The sequence below is a fragment of the Dreissena polymorpha genome, chromosome 4 (assembly GCF_020536995.1).
Source record: "Dreissena polymorpha isolate Duluth1 chromosome 4, UMN_Dpol_1.0, whole genome shotgun sequence".
NCBI lineage: Eukaryota > Metazoa > Mollusca > Bivalvia > Myida > Dreissenidae > Dreissena > Dreissena polymorpha.
The window spans coordinates 117,004,114-117,025,477 of NC_068358.1; the positions used below are offsets into that span (position 1 = coordinate 117,004,114).

At 35.3% G+C, this 21,364-nt stretch overlaps 2 protein-coding genes across 7 annotated transcripts in view; one reads left to right on the plus strand and one right to left on the minus strand.

Moving 5' to 3' along the window:
* Positions 1 to 21,364, minus strand: part of LOC127880245 (uncharacterized) — a 189,004-nt gene that overhangs the window by 101,096 nt on the left and 66,544 nt on the right. The window lies entirely within an intron of this gene.
* On the plus strand, positions 54 to 7,381 carry LOC127880247 (uncharacterized). 2 transcript variants are annotated; one of them, XM_052427563.1, is made up of 8 exons: positions 54 to 436; positions 1,231 to 1,335; positions 1,815 to 1,946; positions 2,766 to 2,888; positions 3,555 to 3,652; positions 5,150 to 5,253; positions 5,712 to 5,943; positions 6,776 to 7,045. In XM_052427563.1, the coding sequence occupies exons 1-6, from the start codon at positions 265 to 267 to the stop codon at positions 5,204 to 5,206; spliced, it is 687 nt and encodes a 228-aa protein (XP_052283523.1). In that variant the 5' UTR covers positions 54 to 264; the 3' UTR covers positions 5,207 to 5,253; positions 5,712 to 5,943; positions 6,776 to 7,045. The 2 variants fall into 2 exon arrangements, with proteins under 2 accessions (XP_052283523.1, XP_052283522.1); XM_052427562.1 differs by lacking the exons at positions 54 to 436; positions 1,231 to 1,335; positions 1,815 to 1,946; positions 2,766 to 2,888; positions 3,555 to 3,652 and adding an exon at positions 3,700 to 4,280 and having other exon boundaries at positions 6,776 to 7,381.

Here is a 21,364-nt window from a genome sequence, read left to right on the forward strand (position 1 = left end):
TCTCGGCCCTTTCCGTCAAACATCGGATAATCTGCGAGGGGTACCGAATGTCTGGATCATTGCGATTATTTCATAATAGCTCTTCCGGAGTTGGTCGATGTACCACGATTGGGAATTTGTTTGAAAGCACGGAAATTGCCGACTGCCAGCTTCCGCAACTGATTGGTCAAGAATCTGGTGGCAATTTGAATGAAATCCGCCATCTATTAACAGAAAGTTAAGTCGCAGAAGAAAAGGAAAAGATTATTTAATTTAAACTTTACGATGAATACCGTGTACTGTTGGTTTGATTGGGATGACAATACTACAACCGTCAATTCGATAAACATTATCAAAGAGCCTCGGAAACCATGGATGGAATACAAAACAGGGGAAAAAGTTCTTGCCAAGCTGCCTCAGTTCGGACTTTGGCGAGGGGTCATAGTCGAGATAAGTGGTAAGTTTTACTAGCAATGATGATTTTAAATAGAGCATACTCGATTATAAATATGCTCGATCAATTTTTGAACATTTTTATTTCTTAGAACTCAAGGTTTTGTTCGCATATTTCCAAATTTCTAGGTATTTTATTCGTAACGTAACGCCTTCGTAACAATGCATTTTCAACTTTCGGTAGTTCGTTCCTCCATATTCCTGTTCGCCGTGGGTCCGTTCTTATGTTTGCACTAAGGAATAACAATTCAGTGATATCAATGATATTTTAAGAAATATAATTTTAAAAAGTAACAACAACAAATTAACAGATAAGGAAACTATCAAGTCAGCTTCTAGTCATTAAAATGGCACATGGATGGCTTATATGGCTATATTTTCTGAAAATGTATACATTTAAAATTGACTTATTAAATGATTTGTAACCATGTCACCATTTGTTATCATTTTGTTTTAGAAACCTGTATAAAAAGTATTTAAATCTTTATGTTTTTATTCTGTTGTCAAGTAGTTACAATAATTTAAGTTGCATTATAAATTCTGTTATTTATACATTAATTATTATGAACATGCGCATAGCCGGTTTCTCGTATACATTTCATTCATAAATATTTTACTACTAGTACTAGGATTTTCCCACGTCACGCAGTGTCCCAGGGACAACTTAATTATTATAATTAGTAAAGTATATTTTGCAAGAGGGATGCTGTCCACTATCCCTGGCAGGAAACAGCTGGTTTGCAAGTATTTTGTAATGCAGTAAGAGACTCTTCATGATAAGTTGTTTTTGTATTACAGAGTCAAAGAAGGACTTAGTGCAGAAAATGACCACACGACAGAAAAATGCTGCTGCTCTGGTATCAAATGATGATGTCCAGAATGAGGCTGATGACGATGACAATGGTGATACGCTTTTTAAAATACATATTCTTTGACCATAATTAATAAAACACCAAGAGCATTTTACAAGAAATGTTTATGCTTCTTTAGATTTGGCACAACCCAAGCACTTTGTGACCCCTTTTTCTCTCATCATACATATGCCCTTTAAAATGACACGTTACACTTTTGGACCTACTAAGTGGTTCCTTAGCAGTCCTTAGTGGTACTAAGCAGTCCTTAGTGGTCCTTTGTGGTACTTAGCGGTCCTTAGTGGTATTTAGTATGACCGTTGAAATCGCAACATTAGGCTGCAGCAATAAAAAAAAACAAATGTAAAATAAGTAGCCGGGCCGTATGTGTCTGGCAATAAAATATTAATTCTGGCACGATATATCAAGCCCTAGTAAAATCGTGCTGCCTCAAAGTCAACAGAAGTAAATTTATTAAAATATTATGAGTAAACAATCATAATTCTAAATATATTTTTGCTTGTCTCACAGGAACCAATGAAGACAATCTGGCGCAGAAGATAACGAGCGATTTTGGGGTTCTGAAAAATAAGATTCCAGAAGAAAACAAACGCAAACCAAAGAGGAAAATAATGGATGACTTTGTTGAGTCAGAGGAACATGGTAAGTGTACATATCAATTTCCAGGGCTTTAATTTACATTTAAATAGCACGACCAAAATTCCAATTTGGGGTAAAACGACATAGTTTTCAGGCTTTGGTGAATGAAAAATGACAACTGCATGTTTTTTAAAGGTAATTCGGCCCCTACAAAGAAGGGTTTTTGGCCCTGCAAAGACCGCACATAATCATTAAAAAAAATAAAAATATTTGACTTATTTCTATCTTCAACTTGTTATATTAAAGTTAAATATATATGAAATAACAATTTTATTAAGTAAAATTGCTGTTTTTGCATCAAAATGAGATTTCAGACGCTCCTTAAAAAAATGTGTGTTTTCCCTAACGCTTCATACCCATCAAAATCACCACAAAGCCATTTTTTTCAGTCAGTTTCCATAAATATCTTTGCTGACCCCAATTTTTATACATGTGCATTATATATGCATTTACATAAGTAAAAAATTCAACCTACCTATGGTACACCTCACCTTAACAAACTTGGGAAGCGATACAGCAAACAAACAATTTTTAAATGACAGTTTTATTCATCTATTCAAGTAATTGAAAATTGAACATTGAAATTACCCTTACGCCTGATTCTTCATATTATAATATTATAAATTCCAAAAACAAGTGAAAAAATCCATATTGGGTAAAGAGTGGCATATGTTACATACATATGGTTTTTATCTATTTCTCACAGTGACACTGTCACTTTGCATGATGTTTTTACTATTAATTACTTTGTTATATGAGTTCTTAATATTTACTTGTTTTAGTATGCATGCCTAAATTCCATTCTAATGTTTTTTCTGTTAGTGTCGACCAAGACAGGTAAAAGCACCTCTAAGGGGAAGGTCACTAAAGTGAAAGATACAGCACGTATTGGTGAAGAAAAGCCTGGGAAAGAAAAAACAGAGAAAAAGAAAACAGACAAAGAGGGTAGGTCAATCCTTTAAAAAAAAAGTGGGACGTGCAGGATCACCAGACAAACTTCTTTAATTTGAGTAAAAAAGATAAATTAAATTCATGCATTGGAACTTGGATTGGTAACTTGGCATTTATAAAAGTTTTTGAAAATGTCAATTCCGCTAAGGCAAGCAATGAAGTAAAAATGCAGACAAAGTTTCACTGATTTGGGTCATGATTGAGAGATAGCAAAAAAAGCAACATCATGATCACCCAAACCCACTAGCAACATCTTTCTTAACACTAGAAGTATTGGGAGTCATTGATCCCGAAGGACCAGAAAAAACATAATTATAATAACAACACTGAAAACTTGGGTCTCTGACTCAAGATTTTCACTACCTTTGGTAGAAGAAGAGCAGATGACTCTGTTACACTTATTTTCTCTGTATTGATTTTAATAATTATTTATATATTTATAATGAAGCATTTATAATGTAAAATTTAACTAAATAAATAAATTATCTTTTATAGAACTGTAACATTTTTAAAGTTACTTATTTATATTTTACACATAAATTGAGTTGCCTTATGCACCAATTTTTTCTAACATTTATTACATGTTACTTTGTATATATATATACACATAAATGTGCATACGGTGTAGTACACTGCATACTGTATTGGATTTACTTACAGAGGTCATCAAGGAAAGGAAAGAAAAAGAAAATAGCAGAATGGCGACTATGACTAACTGTGCATCCTTCATACTGGACACAATAGCATGCTCCCAAACAGTAAGTACTAACAATGAAGTTCAAGTAGCAAGTAACAAGCACGCTGAAATTTCTGCAATGCATGATGACACTCACAGTGACCAATCAGATTCTTACAGTAAGACTCACTTGCATGCTGACAGGAACATAATGCATGATACTGGTAAACAGCAAGCCTCCCCTTTAACTGCATCCCCTGTTTTGGTTCCACCTCAAAAAGACTACCTTAAGAGTATCCATTCACCGCAACCAATGTATCCCCCATTCTCTTTTATGCCTTCTCCGCATGCATACTCCCAAATACCGTATTACTCGCATCTTGATAATCAATACCCCTTCCAAGAGTCTTACCCTTTCTACAATAAAAGCAGTTCCTTTAATAGTTCCTTGCCTCCATTTTCCACCAATCCTGTATCTTCCCCTCAACCGACGCCAAACCCTGAAACTAATGCTCCATCAACCAAAGAACTGAACACAGGCAGCTTAATTAAAGACAGTTTGTCTGTGGCAGAATATGACACATATGGCACCTGCCAGGAGTGTGTCCTGAAAGACACACAGCTAGAGTCCTTGACTGAGGCTAATGAAAAGGCACAAACTGACATTCAAGCACTTCATCAACGAATCAGGGAGTTGGAGGGGGAAATAGGTTGGTGTTAATAAGTTAGTTCATTGTGTCTTTAAAAGTTATGTTGAACTAGAATATTAAAAATTAATGTAATTTGGCGACTTCCAGCTTTAATATTTTTGGATGAATACCAAAGAGAGATCTGAATTTTAAAGAACAGGCTGGCTGCCTTTAAGGCTGAAAAATCATCAAATGAAACAAAATTGTCAGACATGTCCTTCGTACTAACAGCTTTCCCAAAGTCTACCGTACTTAATATCAGACATGAGATAGAAAATTGGCGGAACAATCAACCTGCGTAAGGTCGAAAGCAAGCTGCCTTCCTCTCGTGACAGTCAGCTACTCTGCCATTTTTATTATTTGATACCACAATTGACTGTAGTGGGGGAAAAGTTGACAAGCTTATGATATGGTTTACACACATTTTTAAAAATTGGCAAGTAAATAGGCTGATCTTATCTTAGACAAAGAATATATCAGTATATAAGTTACACACAGCTTTAAGGGTAACAGTAAAAATACCAGACTATATATATATTTTATGGAAAATAATGTTACCTGAGGCGCAACTAAGTGTTACAGTGCTTTTCTGAGAGCTTATATTTTGACTGTTACCTGTTAATTAAGGTATAATTTTATTTTTTTAATAACCTGAAAAACAATCAAGTACTGAAAGTTCATTACAACCCCTTAGTACTGGAGTATGCAAAAGGGAAAAAATACATAGGCCCAAAACACCCAAAAATGTGTACCCATAGACGACAACCCTGTATAAGGCAATAAGGCCTTCAGTGGTGTGAACTATTTCTTACAAAATAAATTGATTTTTTTAATATATTTTTGATGTGAGAAAAAGGCGGATGTCACCTGTACTAACTTTGATTTTATAGCAAACATTAGACAAAGCCGTCAGGAGGAAAGTCATCGGAGACATGAGGAGCCTGTAAATCACTACAGTCCAGCCAGAGGTCCCCAAATAGAGCTGTGCAGATTTGTAAGTACATACATTTCAGACTTCCTGTGATTGGAGAATATTTTTAAATTATCAACACTTTTAAAGGGGCTATAACCCAAATTTATGTCATTTTTTTGTTTTAACCAGGTTTGAAGACTTTCCCCAAAATGGCAAAAATATGCTTATATTATGCCCCCAAAAAGAACATGATTTTTTAAGCTCCTTGTAGAAGTCAAACCTGCACCCGTCATATCAGTAAAACAAAGCTAAATGCCTTCGACCACTCAGCCACCACGGCAGTTGTATATGGAAGGTACACATTTTCAATATAAAGTAGAGATTTATAGTGTAACTGTCGGGCCTCGACACTTCTAGTGTCCTGAGATCAAGAGACCCCAAATTTTGGTGAGGGATACCAGTTTTTGGACTTAATGTAAGCACTAACTTTATTAGTAAAATTATATCTTAGTAAAAGTAATGTGCTTGTTAATTTTTAGGAAAATGTTCCACTAGAGCAGACCCCGCCAGCTGATATGATGAGGCTGGCAGATGGGGAGCTCCTCTGTGTGCCAAACACCTGGATGAGCAGGATCCTTGCCATATCTAGGGGGAAGGGGCCGGCTTTTCGATTAAAGAAAATGATCGATGGCTTTTTCGAACCTGAAGACGTGCAAGGAAGGAAGGCCAAGGAGTTGGGAAACAGCCATCCGATTATGAGAGCCATCAAATGTAATTATCTTTATAACTTTTTTAAACTTAATTTTCCAAACATTCTTTGTGATAGTTCAATCAATGACATTCTGAACTTTTATAAGAGTATATTGCAGTGATTTTTTTACATGCAAGACCAGGGTCCTGGACTCACAAAAACTAATTTTGAAGAATGCTTAATACCTTGATAAAGAATGCTTAATTCCTTGATTTTAATCAGTACCCTGGTTTTCAACAATAACCAGTGTAAATAAGCCAAATTCCTGGAACTTGTTCGTTGAAGTTTTTCTAGACTTAGAACTGTTTTAAGAGAAAACAGGGGCCTCTCTGTTGGGCAGTGGTTAAGGTTGCAAACTAGGACCACTCCTCACCACTGAGGGTTCAGTCCTCCCTTGGGGTTTAAATCTCGTGTGAGGATGCCATCAAGCTAACTTGCGGAAGGTCGATAGTTCTACCCATGACAGTTACGCTTTTATGGAATTTTTCGTTTAAATGATGTTTCTTAGGGAAAATGCAGTTTAGGCAGAAAGTGTCGTCCCGGATTAGCCTGTGGGGACTGCACAGGCTAATCTGGGATGACAATTTACGCACGAGCATTTTTCCCAGTTTTCTCAGAACATGCATGGTGTCCGCTCTCTAATCAAAGTTGTTTTCATCCGATCTTCTCCAAATTCGGTCACAAGTTGTGTCAAGATGATATCGAGGTTAAGTTCAAATATGGGTCATGCCGGGTCAAAAACTAGTCATGAGGTCACTTACTGCATTTCAAGCATTAAGCATGGTGTCCTTTAAACAGGCATATCATGTGACAGTTTGGCACTCTTGTTTTTTAATGTTTTCTTTATTATAGTGTATGCCTTCCAAGAGCTGAAAATGAAGGAAACAACTTTTATCCACGAGCTGAACAGCAAGCTGAACAGCTTCAGAAGAGTTATTAATCTGAAAAGGAATGAAAAAAGAGACTGAAGTGAACTTTATTTTGATGTTTGAATTTAAACATTTGCTGGAACACTTATTTGTAATGGCTGTACGTGTTATAAATGGTTGGAATGACACTCTGCAGTATGTGTCGTGACTGTTTTTTATGGGTATTAGTTCTGATACCATATTTGCCTTATATTTGGAATTAAAAATGTGTTTAATTTGAAAAATTTGTTAATTATCTGTTTGCAGTTTTAAATTACCCCAGTTGCTATTATTGTTACCATGTACTCTAGGTAGCTCTATTTATAGACAAAAAAAGTAGCCGCTACTAGGTAGCAGGAAGGTAGCCGCTACTAGGTAGCCAGAAAAGGTAGCCGCTACAAAGCCAGAAAAGGTAGCCGAAAGGAAGCCGCTACATAGCCGCTACTAAGTAGCCGGAAAGCTAATTTGCATACGAAAAACTACCTAGCCGCTACTCAGCCGCTACTAGGTAGCCAGAAAAGGTAGCCGCTACAAAGCCAGAAAAGGTAGCCAGAAAAGGTAGCCGCTACATAGCCGCTACTAAGTAGCCGGAAAGCTAATTTGCATACGAAAAACAACCTAGCCGCTACTCAGCCGCTACAGGTAGCGGCTGAGTAGCCGCTATGTTGCAGCTTGGTAGCCGCTATAGGTAGCCAGAGGCCTCATATTTCTGTAAGGGATTCATTTCCAACCCTAAGATACTGATGAGCAGCAAACAGCATAAAACCTGAACTACAATCAAGACCTTTTGATTAAATAGTCACTTTCCTGGCATTAATTATATTGAATATGCAATTGCAACCCAACAAATATTACACAAATAAATTGTAAAAGTATTTTTACACTCGGACAATTATATGAGATTGTTTGCCTAAAAAATGTATGTGTTATATACACTTGCATCACTGTAAAGTTTGAACAATCAAAGTCATTAGGAAAATATTACCTGTGGGTATCCAAAAGCTAGCCAATTTTAATTAATAAATAAATAATTTTTATCCAAAATTTGATAGAGAAATAGCAGGAATACGCATGCACACCACAATCTGTATTAAAAGAAGCAATACTGTTAATCCAAGAAGAAACCCCCTTATTACTAATGAGGTACTCTCATACATGTTAGTCTAACTGTCAAGAGTACAAAATACACTCTAACACCTGGACCAGTGCCACTTTCATCATCTCATATCAAAGGCAATGCCAACACAGTCACCACAAGACATGTGTGTGTGTGTATATATTTAGAAGTTTATGAGGTACTTCCGCCTTAGGCTGCATTATGTGAAAACCCGAAGTGTGTTCCAGCACTCTAACGGAATTGACGTACTAGAGTCATTTAAGTTAGGACTCATTTTGTATTAAAGCATAAATTTCCACCTTTTTTGTTTTCACTGAAAGATATTTAAATTTTGTGAGGCCTTGTGCTTTGGGGGGAAACAGCCGTTTCCACAGGAAACCCCACTTGGCCGGTATGGTGAACCCTACCCAAACTCAATTGCTTACAAGAATGGGGACCAAACCTGGGTCGCATAGGTGAGAAGCATGTGTACCAACCACTGCGCTAACCAGACAGCCTCAAGACAGGCCTTTCATATAGTAACAGTATATTTTATACCACAAAAACAAACTAGATATGTGTTATAAACACTGATGCTAGTACATATGTATGGACAAATGTGAATCCACTGTATAGTTTCTGTAGCCGACACACAAAAGAGCCATAATTCAGCCCAAACTGGTTGCAGCCCCTTTCCTTTATTAACAGTCATTCACACATTAAAGTCATTCAGACGTAAAAGTTCAAGCAAAATCAGTTTTGTAATTGCAGGAGTTGAAAACATAAAATGTTGGGACTTTTATTATTCCATAATTGACAAACAGACTAAGCTCCAAAATTCTGCAAACATGTTGCTGTTGAAAGTCCTTTCTTTAGTATCATCCTCGCATTTAACATTTAAGTATTAGAGAACTCTGTCCAGTAGTAAAAGAGGAGTTGAAAACTCACAATTTTGAGACTTTATATCATAAAGTAGAACAAGAGCTGTCTCCATAGGATGACATATGCCCCTGATAAACGCTTTGATAGAAATTATGAGCATTTTTTGAAACCTAAACGCATTTTTTGAAGCCTAATCACGGACCCTAAGTTCAAGGTCAAGGTAAAAGGGTTCAAAATTTGTATGCGTATGGAAAGGCCTTGTCCATATCAACATGCATACCAAATATGAATGTTACATTTGAAGCAACATAGAAGTTATGAGCATTTTTCGAAACCTAAACGTCAAGTGTGACCGACAGACAGACAGACAGACAGACAGACAGACAGACTGACAGACGGACAGTGCGATCACTATATGCCCTCCTTCCAGGGCATAATAAGAAACAAAGGACCATAATTCTGCCAAAACAGGTCGCAGTGAAAATTACTTTCTATTTAATCATCTAGTCATTCAACTGTGTTTATTGAATGAGGAGTTGAAAATACAAACTTTTAGAATAAGTATTCTTCAGTGGAAAACAAAGGCTCACCATCTACACATATGGCCATTCAAATGTGTAAGTTTGAGCAACATTCTCCCGAAATTAAAAGTAGTTGAAACAAGACTATTGCCAAGCAATATAAGTCGGTGAAAGTCCACAATTTTCAGATTTAACAAGAGTGCCAAACTGTCACAAGATTCGCCCGTTCGAAGGTTTTGGACACCATGCTCAATGCTTGAAATGCACTTATTGACCTCAAGACCTAGTTATTGACCCGGCATGACCCATATTTGAACTTGATCTAGATATCAATTAGATGTAACATCTGACTAAATTTGGTGAAGATCAGATGAAAACTACTTCAATTAGAGAACGGACACCATGCTAAATGCTTGAAATGCACTATGTGACCTCGTGACCTCGTTTTTGACCTGGCATTACCCATATTCGAACTTGACCTACATATCATCTAGACACAACTTCTGACCAAATTAGGTGAAGATCAGATGAAAACTACTTCAATTAGAGAGCAGACACCATGCTAAATGCTTGAAATGCACTAAGTAACCTCGTGACCTAGTTTTTGACCCGGCATGACCCATATTTGAACTTGACCTACATATCATCTAGACACAACTTCTGACCAAATTTGGTGAAGATCAGGTGAAAACTACTTCAAATAGAGAGCGGACACCATGCTTAATCCTTAAAATGCACTAAGTGACCCCGTAACCTAGTTTTTGAGCCGGCATGACCCATATTTGAACTTGACCTAGATATTGTCTAGACACAACTTCTGACCAAGTTTGGTGAAGATCGGATGAAAACTATTTGAATTTGAGAGCGGAAACTGCTGTGGACGCCGCCCGCCCGCCCGCCAAGGGTGAAACTATAATACGTCCCGTTTTTAAAAACGGGTGTATAAAAATAAAATAATTATATATATATATATTTGTTGTCATAGAAACCAAAATTTTTGACGTAGGAACAAAATGAAATGACGTGCATAATGTCCATATTGCCATCTGTCCATGTTTCAAGTTTCATGAAAAATTATGAAGAACTTTTGAATTTATCGCAGGATCCAGAAAAGTGTGACAGACTGACAGACAGACAGAGCGCAAATCATAAGTCCCCTCAGCTTTCACCGGTAGGGGACAACAACTAAATTGTTAGGACTATAAATTTTATTCTAGTGGAAAAACAAAGAGCCATAAATCTGCCAAAACACATCACGTCCAAAGTTCCTTTCATTACAATAATCTACTTATTAAGGTCATTTAAATGTGAAAGTACATAGAGATCCAACCTGAAGTTGAAACACACGCTTAAGGATGTCTAAAAACAATCAAAAGGCCATAATTCTGCCAAAGCTGGCCACAACAAAATTTCATTTCTTTATGATCAGGCCTTTACCTGGCGTATCTACAGGTCCGTTAAACAAACCCATTCCCAAAGCAAAATGGAGAAGAAAAAATTTTGTAAGAAGTGTCGTAAGATAATTATTTATCTCGGTTTTATTTCATTTACAACTTGTTCTTAAAACTTGAATTATTATAAAGAGTTAAAGAATTCCCAAATCAGTGGACTTTTCTAGCCAAAAAATTCCCAATCCCTAAATTGCATTTTTCACAAAATATTCAGGAAATGGCCTGACGATCATCTTCAAACAGTAAAACTGTAAAAGTATTACCGAGCTCCCTCCTCCCAGTAGTTAAAAATCAGTACGAAAAAACAACAAAGCTTCAGCACATCTTAACAGAGGGATGCACCAGCAAGTGCAATTCTTAATGCCACTTAGTGGGGGAATAAAAGTCACACATACCCTAATTCCAAGACTTAACATCCAATTAGCAACAAACACACATTGTTTTATTTCATAAGTCCTTTTTTAATTGACTATTCAGATAACGAAAGTATGAAACAAAACACTTAAATCCTTGCAATAATATCCTATGGTTCAATATTTCTGCACATGAATTATTTTTTTAACTTCCATGAGCTCGAAAATGAAAGCTTGTGGCAGCACAACATCCAGAAACAGTTTGAGATAAACATCAACTTTGGTTCCTACCTCATCCACTGTTGCTTGATTGGCATATCAGGTAGAGAATTTCAACAGTAAGTTATTTTCATGGATCAGTTTAAATTAATCACAAAATAAATTAATTCATACGTATTTAGTTTCATTTGTATGTATAAAACTGTTTCTTTAGAATCTTAAGTTTTTGGTAAACTAAAATGTTTCTTTTTGTGTATTCTTCATATTTGTTTTTTTAAAGATGAATTATCTTTTTCATTTTTTGTTTATGAGAACCTATATGCTCACATAGCATACATGGTGTATGCTTTTTTAATTAAATCTGTTTCATATGCTTACAAAAATGTCTTGAGTATCTTCCTTACTTTAGATGAGTAAATTTCCAATTTCTTTTATTGTAAATCTTACATTTTTATTTGTAAAATATAAAAATGATGTTTGTTTTCTGACTTCATGTTAATTTTGTTGTTGTTTTTGTCTGGTTGTGTTTTTGTTTGTTTAATTAATTTATATGTAACTTGCTGATTAGTATTGTTTTGTTACCAGTTGGAAATCAAAGCGCTGAAGGCACTGAAGATGTTCGCTATTGCATAATTGAACACGCAATTCATTTTTCAAAATCAATCGCAAGTTTGAAATGAACACACGCCATTCAACTTTATAAAGTGTGTGTCATAGCGCACGGGTCGAGTTTTGTGTGCACTTTTTATCATCCTTATTATTTCATAGAAATAACTTAGACAAAATAAAAACAACATGCTTTTTGGACATTCTGAAAGCATAGAAAGTATGATGAAAATGGTAATGAGAACTTAATATAAAGAAAATTTGCAGTCACCATCATATTCAAGGAATATTTTTTTTAATATCAAATATCTATCTCACCAAGAATATAAAATATATTCCGTGTACAAAACTTTTGATTTTTGACACCATATACAAATTCAAAATATACAATAATCTTCGTATCTTGTATATGGAGGAATAAAAGTATATAAACATTGCTGTTTATGCTTTACTTGTTACCCGAGCAGTTCATGCGGTGTCAACAACGCTGACATAAACATAGGTATAGAGCACTAATGCGCTTTTAGGCGTAGCTGTTATACACAGTTTTCATCTTAGTGACTTTTACATAACGCCAACAGACACGCATGAATATTTTCGAATATTTAATAAGCTGATTCGAGATACAACCTCTCAATTTTTGCTACATCACTGCGTATGTGCTCAATTCAAAGGATGTAGCACTGTTCAGTGTAAGGAATTCCAGACTACTCTCTGTATGCTAAAACGACACAAATTGTGGCCCTGTTACAATTACGGGTTACAATCCATCTCGCAGAATTTCACATTCGCCTCCAAGATGAGGAAACAATCATTAGCGAAATAGTATAGTGTCACGATAAGAGAAAATTGTTTAATTATCATACCACAATGTTTTCCGTACTTGGTCAGCACGTCTGGAAATCATTCCTTTATGTGTGGATAGGCTGCCATTATTAACAAGTTTGCTATTTTGAATTCAATTTTGTATCAGAACGCATTGTTCTTAAATGTGGCATTTTCAATTCGCAATGAGATTTGTAATGACTCTCGTCATGCGAAAATGGGTCTTATTCCATATGCGCCCATCATATAAATAGCCCACTCGGCTATCTCTCCTTCTGGTAAGGAGAAACATAACATATTGAGTGATTTAATAGCAAACAGCATCATCTATGGCCTGACTGCGCAAAAGCACATGTTGGGTTTAACAAACGCTTGCCGAAACGCATAAGACCCTTTTCACATGACGGCACTATTGACGTGTGATTTAAATGTGTCAAAAGAAAACTGCGTTTAAATCAAATATCAACATACGATATATTTCGATAGTGAAGAAAGATACTCATAACAAGGCATATGAGGACACATATGAAGTGCTCTCCAGTAGTATATTTTTTATCTACTCACACTAATGTGTGGTTTGACAATGCTAACACACATTTCATGCGGTGAATATGCAACTTACAAGTGAAAAACACAACACAATAGTTTAACTTTTGTTTAATTGTATTTATTTATTTAGAAAAGTAAATTGCAAACTTTATTTCAAAGTCAGCATATACGCCGACTACATTTTAAAAAGATATCTATTGTTATAAATATATTTAATATAATATATTTAGTTGTTTTCGGTTTTAGCGATTATAAATCATTTTCGAGGTTGCCTATCGTATGCCAGTAGTAATTGATGAACTCATATCCAACTGTCTATGTATTGAGAACTGTGAATATAAACAAGCTAAACGTTCTACTAACCTTCTACTATTGCGTTGCTAGCACCCGTAAATACAAAAGATCCCCGCTATCTGTTGAGAACCAAAGAAAGTTTTCCAGAAATACCCACTGCAGTAGCATGAACGAGGTTACAAAACAGGTCATTCGAATTATTATTATAAATTGTTTGTTATATTTGGGTTTAGCGATTATGAAACATTTTTTTGTTTTTGTCTATCGTATCGCTGAAGTTATTGTTGAACTTATGTTCAATGTTTTATAAATTGAGAATATAAATAAGCGTTAACTTTTTCCTGAATCTATTAATAGCCTCAATTTACGACCTGTACTACGTCATTGAGGTGTATGTGAGAGCGTAACCTATTGTGTTGTTATCGCCCGTGGACTTTCCTTTGTTTATCAACAGGCGCATCTATTAATAGCCTCATACTATGAATGGACTGAGCAAAAATACAATGTCATGAAGACCCTGCAGAAAGTGGACTATTTTATTCTTTCATAAACAGTCTCCTCTGCGACACGTACAATACGATCATCGTTTATGGATTCTTTTCTATAAAAGCACCGTTCGAAACTATTGCATTTAACAAGATATTGATATCAAGTTTCCATTTGTGAATAAATATAATTGGAGAACTCAAACCTTTTGCATAAATTATACAACTCTTTCATGGCGGATATGCGTAGTAAGCGGGTATTGGGCTCCTAGTAGCTAAACCGTATCGACCTGAATTTTAGACTAACCACCTTAGACAGTCGCTAAGCGGCCATCTAAAAACTAATTATGCTTTATTAATAAAGGACCATTATCCTATTGTGAAATGTGCAGTCAGTCTTTATCATTAAATTAATGCTGTGTTGTTTGTGTTGTTGTTTGTTCTGAAAACAACATTGAACACAACCAGGTATACTATCTCATGTACAATCCCAACAATACACCTATTGGCAATAGAACAGTATAGCTCACATATAAAACATGATAAAACATGGGTCAATATGACATAACAAGCAATCATAATTAGTGGCAACCACAAAATGTGATGACACTTCAATGCTTTAATACACTGTATTTCCCCATGAAAATGTTAGGCAAACTTGTCAATGCTAGTATCACGACATCTCAGTGGCATAAACCATCCAGAAAATCACAGCGGCCTGTTTTATTTGATAATAACATGCAATTCTCTATGAGATATGTGGCCCCAGATTTAAGTCTTCATTTTCCTGCAATATTCCACCATTAATGATTCAGTACATCTCAGTCAACTGTCACTTATATTCACATGACTCATTTGATGAACAAGAAAAAATGGAAATAACATTATCATGTTTTACTTATTTAATAATTTACATTAATGTAAATGACTGTTCAAATCGTTACTAAGTCAGCATAAAAGCAACCAATGCAGAAAAATTCAGCACTTAAATACCTCCATCTCAATTTAGATAACTGAATGGAAACAGCTTTGCTATATTTAGAAACAGTGACCTTAACTTCGACCAAACTGGCCCCAAATGTAATCCCAAGCTGGGTGTGCATGTAAGACACCTACAAACAAAATTTCACCCCAATACCTCAATCAAATGTAATTCAGCAGAAGCAGATTTTCTATTACATAGTGACATTTTTATTTAGTGACCTTGACCTTCACCTAATAAGCCACAAATATAATCCCAAGCCAGGTGTTAATGTTAGCTTGCTGAATATAAAGTTTTGCCAGTTATTATGAGCTCAGATTCATGATTTGAAGAAACTTTGTACAGAGAACTATATGATGAAACAAACGAAATATTATACCTCCCAACATGGCAGTTTCATAGATTTTTTTCATTTGTTAAATCTATAATAAGCTCTGGTGACCTATATATATCCAGCATACAAAAACAATCCAAACAACTCTGATAGAGGATAAACCAAGAGTTTAGGAGGAGAAGTTGTTTGAATTAAAGGTTAATGCTACACTGACGACTGAAGATGGCCAAAAGGCAGTCCAAAAAGGGGAATTGCACAGGTAATCTAAAACATTCAAAAGTACAAGTTCTTCAAAGGTCCATTAAAAAATGACTTCATTATAGCTTCGTCAAATAATTAAACACAATATCAATAAGACCATATGTTTCTTCCCCTACACTAAAAAGGTACAATGCCTGTATTCAGCAGACAAATAACCATAGAATTGCACAATAGAATACATATCTTTTTTTTCAAAATCTTTAACCATGGGAATAAATGTAAATACAAGATGAAACAAGAGCTGTCTCCATCAGAAGACATATGCCCCCGAAAAACGCTTTTTCGAAACCTAAACGCAGATTTTGAAACCTAAACGCAGACCCTAAGTTCAAGGTCAAAGGGGTCCAAATTTGTGTGCGTATGAAAAGGCCTTGTTCATATACACATGCATATTAAATATGAAGGTTACATCTGAAGCGACATAGAAGTTATATGCATTTTTTAAAACCTAAACGCAAAAGTGTGACGGACAGTGTGATCAGAGCTCCAGATAATTTTTTCAGCCGAAGGGTATTTCACTCATGAATTTTTTAATTGATGAGTAAAAATCATAATCCGATAATTTTAAGGAGTATTTATGTTCAAAGGACCTGAGTTAATAATAAATTGTACTTGTAGTGTTAACTTGCTATTACAAGCAGTTTTGTACACAATAAAGCAATAATTTTTGTTTTATTTTATATACTGTCAATAATAGGGCGTACAATTTTTTCTGGTGTTACTATTGACGATGTCGACTTTTTATTTATATATTTATACATTTATAACTGGCTCGCCATTAATTTTTGTTTTATTTACATGACAATAAAACACAAAAAATACAGACGCTGCTGAACATGTCACAAAAAGAAAAGCGCTTTCGGGACTGCCGGTCAGGGCGGCACAGATCGTGACGGTCATTTGAAAAACAAGCAAGCAGCAAGTTTTCGCATTACATAATGATTCTAGTGGATTCATTGATTGCAAACTGGATTTTAATATATCTAACAGTTTAAACATGTGCTTAGTTACATTATCTGAATGGTAAGCGGGTGGTATCCGTAAAACTTGTTTATTATATATGTGTATTACGGCTGCCATTTAAAAAGTGCTTGAAGGAAAAAGGTTTTTCCATCGTGCCACACAAGAGATGAACTGATAGCAAAACTTATATGCTTGAAGTTGGGCGATTTGTTTTTTTTTTTCGAATGTGATGTCAAATGTTTTCACCATTAGCGTATATCGATTTTCAAAAATGCAGCGGAGAGTCCGTTGTGTCAACATCAGCCGTTATCGTGGGCCAAAATGAAATGATACCGTTCTGACTGAGGAGTAAATTAGGTCGGGAACCACATTCTGTACATAGATGGTGATGTCACTACGTTTTTACTGGTGTGGACACAATGACGGGAACCAGTCATGATTACATGAACTTATATTCATGTATAAACGGCTAATACGCATTGAAATTGCACACGATACGTAATCCGAATTTAGCCAGGAGTTTTTTTACTCTACAAAATTTTAAGCCATGCGTATTTTCTTTTTTTTCATGCGTATTTTACGCAAATACGCATCTTATCTGGACCTCTGAGTGTGATCACTATATGCCCACCTTCGGGGGCATTCAAATCAGATCTTAAACCTTTCCCCGATTAGAAACAAAGTGAAAATGGCTTTTGCAACCAGCATAAAACCAGAACAGCCTGCGAGTAACTCGCAGTCTGTTCAGGTTTTATGCTGTTTGCTGCTAATCAGTATGTAAGGGTTGGGAATGCAGCCCATATATCTTGATTTTAGTAAGAAAGGTATTTAATTAAATGTAACTTTCTAAGGGGCAACAAATGCATTAAAATATGTATCTAAGCAGTGAAGGGTTAATCTGCGTTATAGATAAAGCCACATCATACAATTATTGCCAAGGCAACCAACAAGTTTGTACTCATATGTTATTCAGCTGGCTCCTATTACATGCCCAAATGAAGAAAACTGATGTGCAAAATTAACCCTTTACCACTTAGATACGTTTTTCCACACATTTGTAATCCCTCAGAAAAATATATTTAATTAAAAACCTTTCTTACTAGATTCAAGTTTTTAAGGCATCATCTGAAAACCTTAGATACTGATGAGCAGCAAACAGCATAAAACCTGAACAGTCTGCGAGTTACTTGCATGCTGTTCTGGTTTTATGCTGTTTGCACATAGACATTTTCACTTTGCTTCTGAGTGGGAAAGGGTAAATATGTAATGAAGATAATCTGCACTGTTGGGGGTAATTGAACATCCATGGCTTCATACCCTTCCCAAATAAGTGTGTAAAACTCGAGTTTAACACGGGTTTTATCCGGGTTAAACCAAGCGGTATTGGCAGTTGGTTTTTAGTGGGTTTTGGTATGTTGGTTTTTGTGAGTTTTGGTAAGTTGGTTTTTTCTGTGTTTAAAGTGGGTATTTTTACCAACTTGGTTAAAACTGAGTTAAACACAGAAAAAACTCACTTGTTACACATATGTAATCTACAATTACCTAACACTTAATGCTGCTTGAAACCAATATCAGTGTTTTTTTTGGATGAAATATTCGGCGTTATTAGGCCCCATTCCCCCATCTTTAGAGTATATATTTTCCCCCCAAATATTTTTAAAATTCCCCTCTCGGAAGTGTTAATCAATTTTAATCAATACCTCATTTAAATACGTCTTTTGTTACGAATTTACTACAATTTTCCTGAACTGCATCCGCGTGTTTACTTTATTTTAGCCTTTACCGCAAACCGTACGTAGTTCACTATCACGACTTTAGCTTTACGACATCTACCGCAAATTATACATATTCCATCATGTCGCACAACAACAAAATCGTAAAAAAATTGACAAATCTGTTTTAACTTAAAAATAAATTGATATTCTTTTCAAACAAGTACAACTTTATAAGTCAGTCTTCTTCAAATGCCGGCAGTGAAACGCCAGAAAAGTCCGGTCAAGAGAGTGTTGAAAGACTGTTTAGTTTGCTCAACCTGCTTTGCACGCCACAGAGAAACAGGCTTGGGGAAGCTACACTGGAGTCCCTGATCAGACTTTGTGAAAAGGAGGTCACCAGAATAATTGATAAATTCGCTGAAAAGCCCAGAAATGTTGAACTTTGAACATGACCATAACATGTTTATGAATAAAAGAGTTTGAATTATGTTTTTCTCCCTCTTTATGGTGAATTATAGTGTTAAAACTTGATTTTGTACTGTTACTAGCTAAGCATGGAAATTTCCCCCTTTTCCCCTTTTACGCGCCAATTTTCCCCCCCTCAGGGGACCCGACCCCCTTCCCCCAAAACTGAAAAAAAACACTGAATATGCATAGCCATTCAGTAAGAGAGTATGCTGGATTTCAAATTAATCAAATAAAATAGGTAGGGTATTATTTTTTGGGCTTCCAATTAAATCACAATAGGACTCCAACACATATTCTGATCTAATCCAGTAATAAACAAGACATGCAAAAGACGTCATTAGTAGAAGGTTACAGCACCTGTGTATACATTAGTACACCAGTCCTTTTCATAACACAAACAACACATTACTTCTAGGCAAATTCTTCAAAACGGCTGAACCAGATGTGTCAATGAGGGCAAGAGGAATGTGAGAATGAAGAATAATCACCATTCAATCATTTGAAGCATAAACAATCAACATGGCTGAATAACAAGAATGTAGGCAAGGTCAATAAGAACTGACAGCCAACAACTCCACCCACTGGCTTATTGGCATTTATATGTAGCTGTTAACTTATTTAGCAATTAACCCTTTACCACATATATACCTATTTTGAAGCATGTGTAGTCCCATAGAAAGTTAAATTTAATAAAAGACCTTTCTTATTAGATTCAGGTTTTAAAGACTTTCTTTCCAATCTTAAGATACTGATGAGCAGTAAACAGCATAAAACCTGAACAGACTGCAAGTTACTTGCAGGCAGTTCTGGTTTTATGCTGTTTTTGCATAGCAATTTTTACTTTGCTTTTGAGTGGGAAAGGGTTAAAGTAATTACACGTCTATTATCAAGTAAGTTTCTACATACTTATGAACTTTTTAGTGGTTGTATAGCCCAGTAAATGCAAGAAATAATTAAGTTCTCATAATAAATGGTTGAACTTAAAAAATTGAACAAATAATATGGACCAGATCTCTTTGAAGTTCTAAAGTCTCCATTAAACAAGGTAAGCATTTTGCTTACCATTTTTGTTTTTAAAAATAAGTTTTTATTTATAATGCTTAAAAGACAAATTACTCATTTTGAGCAATGTTTTTTTTTACAGGAAACCAAAATAAATTATCATTATACTGTTTTGTAACATTACTTTAGGAATAAAATTTGTTTGATGAAGTATGAGACTTAAACTGATTGGTCATAGGAAAAAGGAAAAACCTATGTGGGACGTAAAAAATTGGAAAATCTTCTCTCGTAAATACTTTAACCCTTTCAGTGCGGGAACCGAATTTTGAAGGCCTTTGCAAACAGTTTGGATCCAGATGATCTGTGGCGTCTCATAAGGATCCAAACTGTTTGCTATTCTGATAGTATTCTTTGAAAAAAATAAAGAAAATGCTAATTTTTAGAAATTTAGCAGACGATATTTTAGCAGACGACAAATTTCCCAGCATGCAAAGGGTTAAGATGCTGCATGGTCTGTACATACTGCAGTGTTACTTTGTTTGTATTTCAACCTTTAGGGAATGGGGCCAGAGATCTTTAGATTTGGAAAAATCATGCTGTTTTGACTAAAATTTAGAAATTGGTGTTGTGTTTGTTTCCTAACAAAAAAAAGAGAATAGGTGTTTTCAATATTGCAATGAGATGGATGGGAGATTAACTTTAAGTTAATTCTTTTTTAAATATTTAATTGGGAATATAAGATGGTCATTTAGAAAAAAATGTATACTTTTTTCAGATAGGGATTAGGGTTTATATTGACCATATACACTGTTAACTAGTATCTAGCAAAGTCAAATCAACAGACACATTATTGTTAACAATGAAATTTAATTCAAAATAGAAAAGTTATTCCATTGATCAAATACATTAGCACAAAAAAACACACGAAAAAGTTACATTTTTATCATTTTTGTGGAAACCGACTTTGCAAATATTAACAGCAGCAATGTTGCCAAAGAACCTAAAACTAGCACATTTTAGGAAATCAAAATTGCAGGGCATGTTCAATGTAATCCCATCATGCATTTTGCATCTGACAGGAAGTGCCAATAGAGACTTCCAGAGATAACACTGATCTGCCGATTACTTGATGGCAACTTGCAATAAAAAGAATTCTTATTCCACCAAGCCATCCTATGTTCATTATGAATCCAATTCTGTGATTCCAGATATCCTGATAATATCAGCATAGGTATCAATTAAAGTCCTAAAAATGTAACAATAAAAGCAGGTATAAACTGCAACACAGCTGGGGATGGCTGTTGCTTATGCTTAACTCTTTCAGTGCTGGAACCGAATTTTGAAGGCCTTTGCAAACAGTTTGGATCCAGATGAGATGCCACAGAACATAGCGTCTCATCAGGATCCAAACTGTTTGCTATTCTGATAGTATTCTTTGAAAAAAAAATCGAAGATAATGCTAATTTTAGAAATTCAGCAGATGACATTTTAGCAGAGGACAAATTTCCCAGCATGCAAATGGTTAAA

Excerpts from the sequence above, each read along its gene's own strand:
- LOC127880247 (XM_052427562.1), top strand. The coding sequence starts at position 3,710 with ATGCATGATGACACTCACAGTGACCAATCAGATTCTTACAGTAAGACT. Across the intron at positions 4,281-5,149 it reads GGAGTTGGAGGGGGAAATAG|CAAACATTAGACAAAGCCGT; the intron begins GTTGGTGTTAAT and ends TTGATTTTATAG. Across the intron at positions 5,254-5,711 it reads AAATAGAGCTGTGCAGATTT|GAAAATGTTCCACTAGAGCA; the intron begins GTAAGTACATAC and ends GTTAATTTTTAG.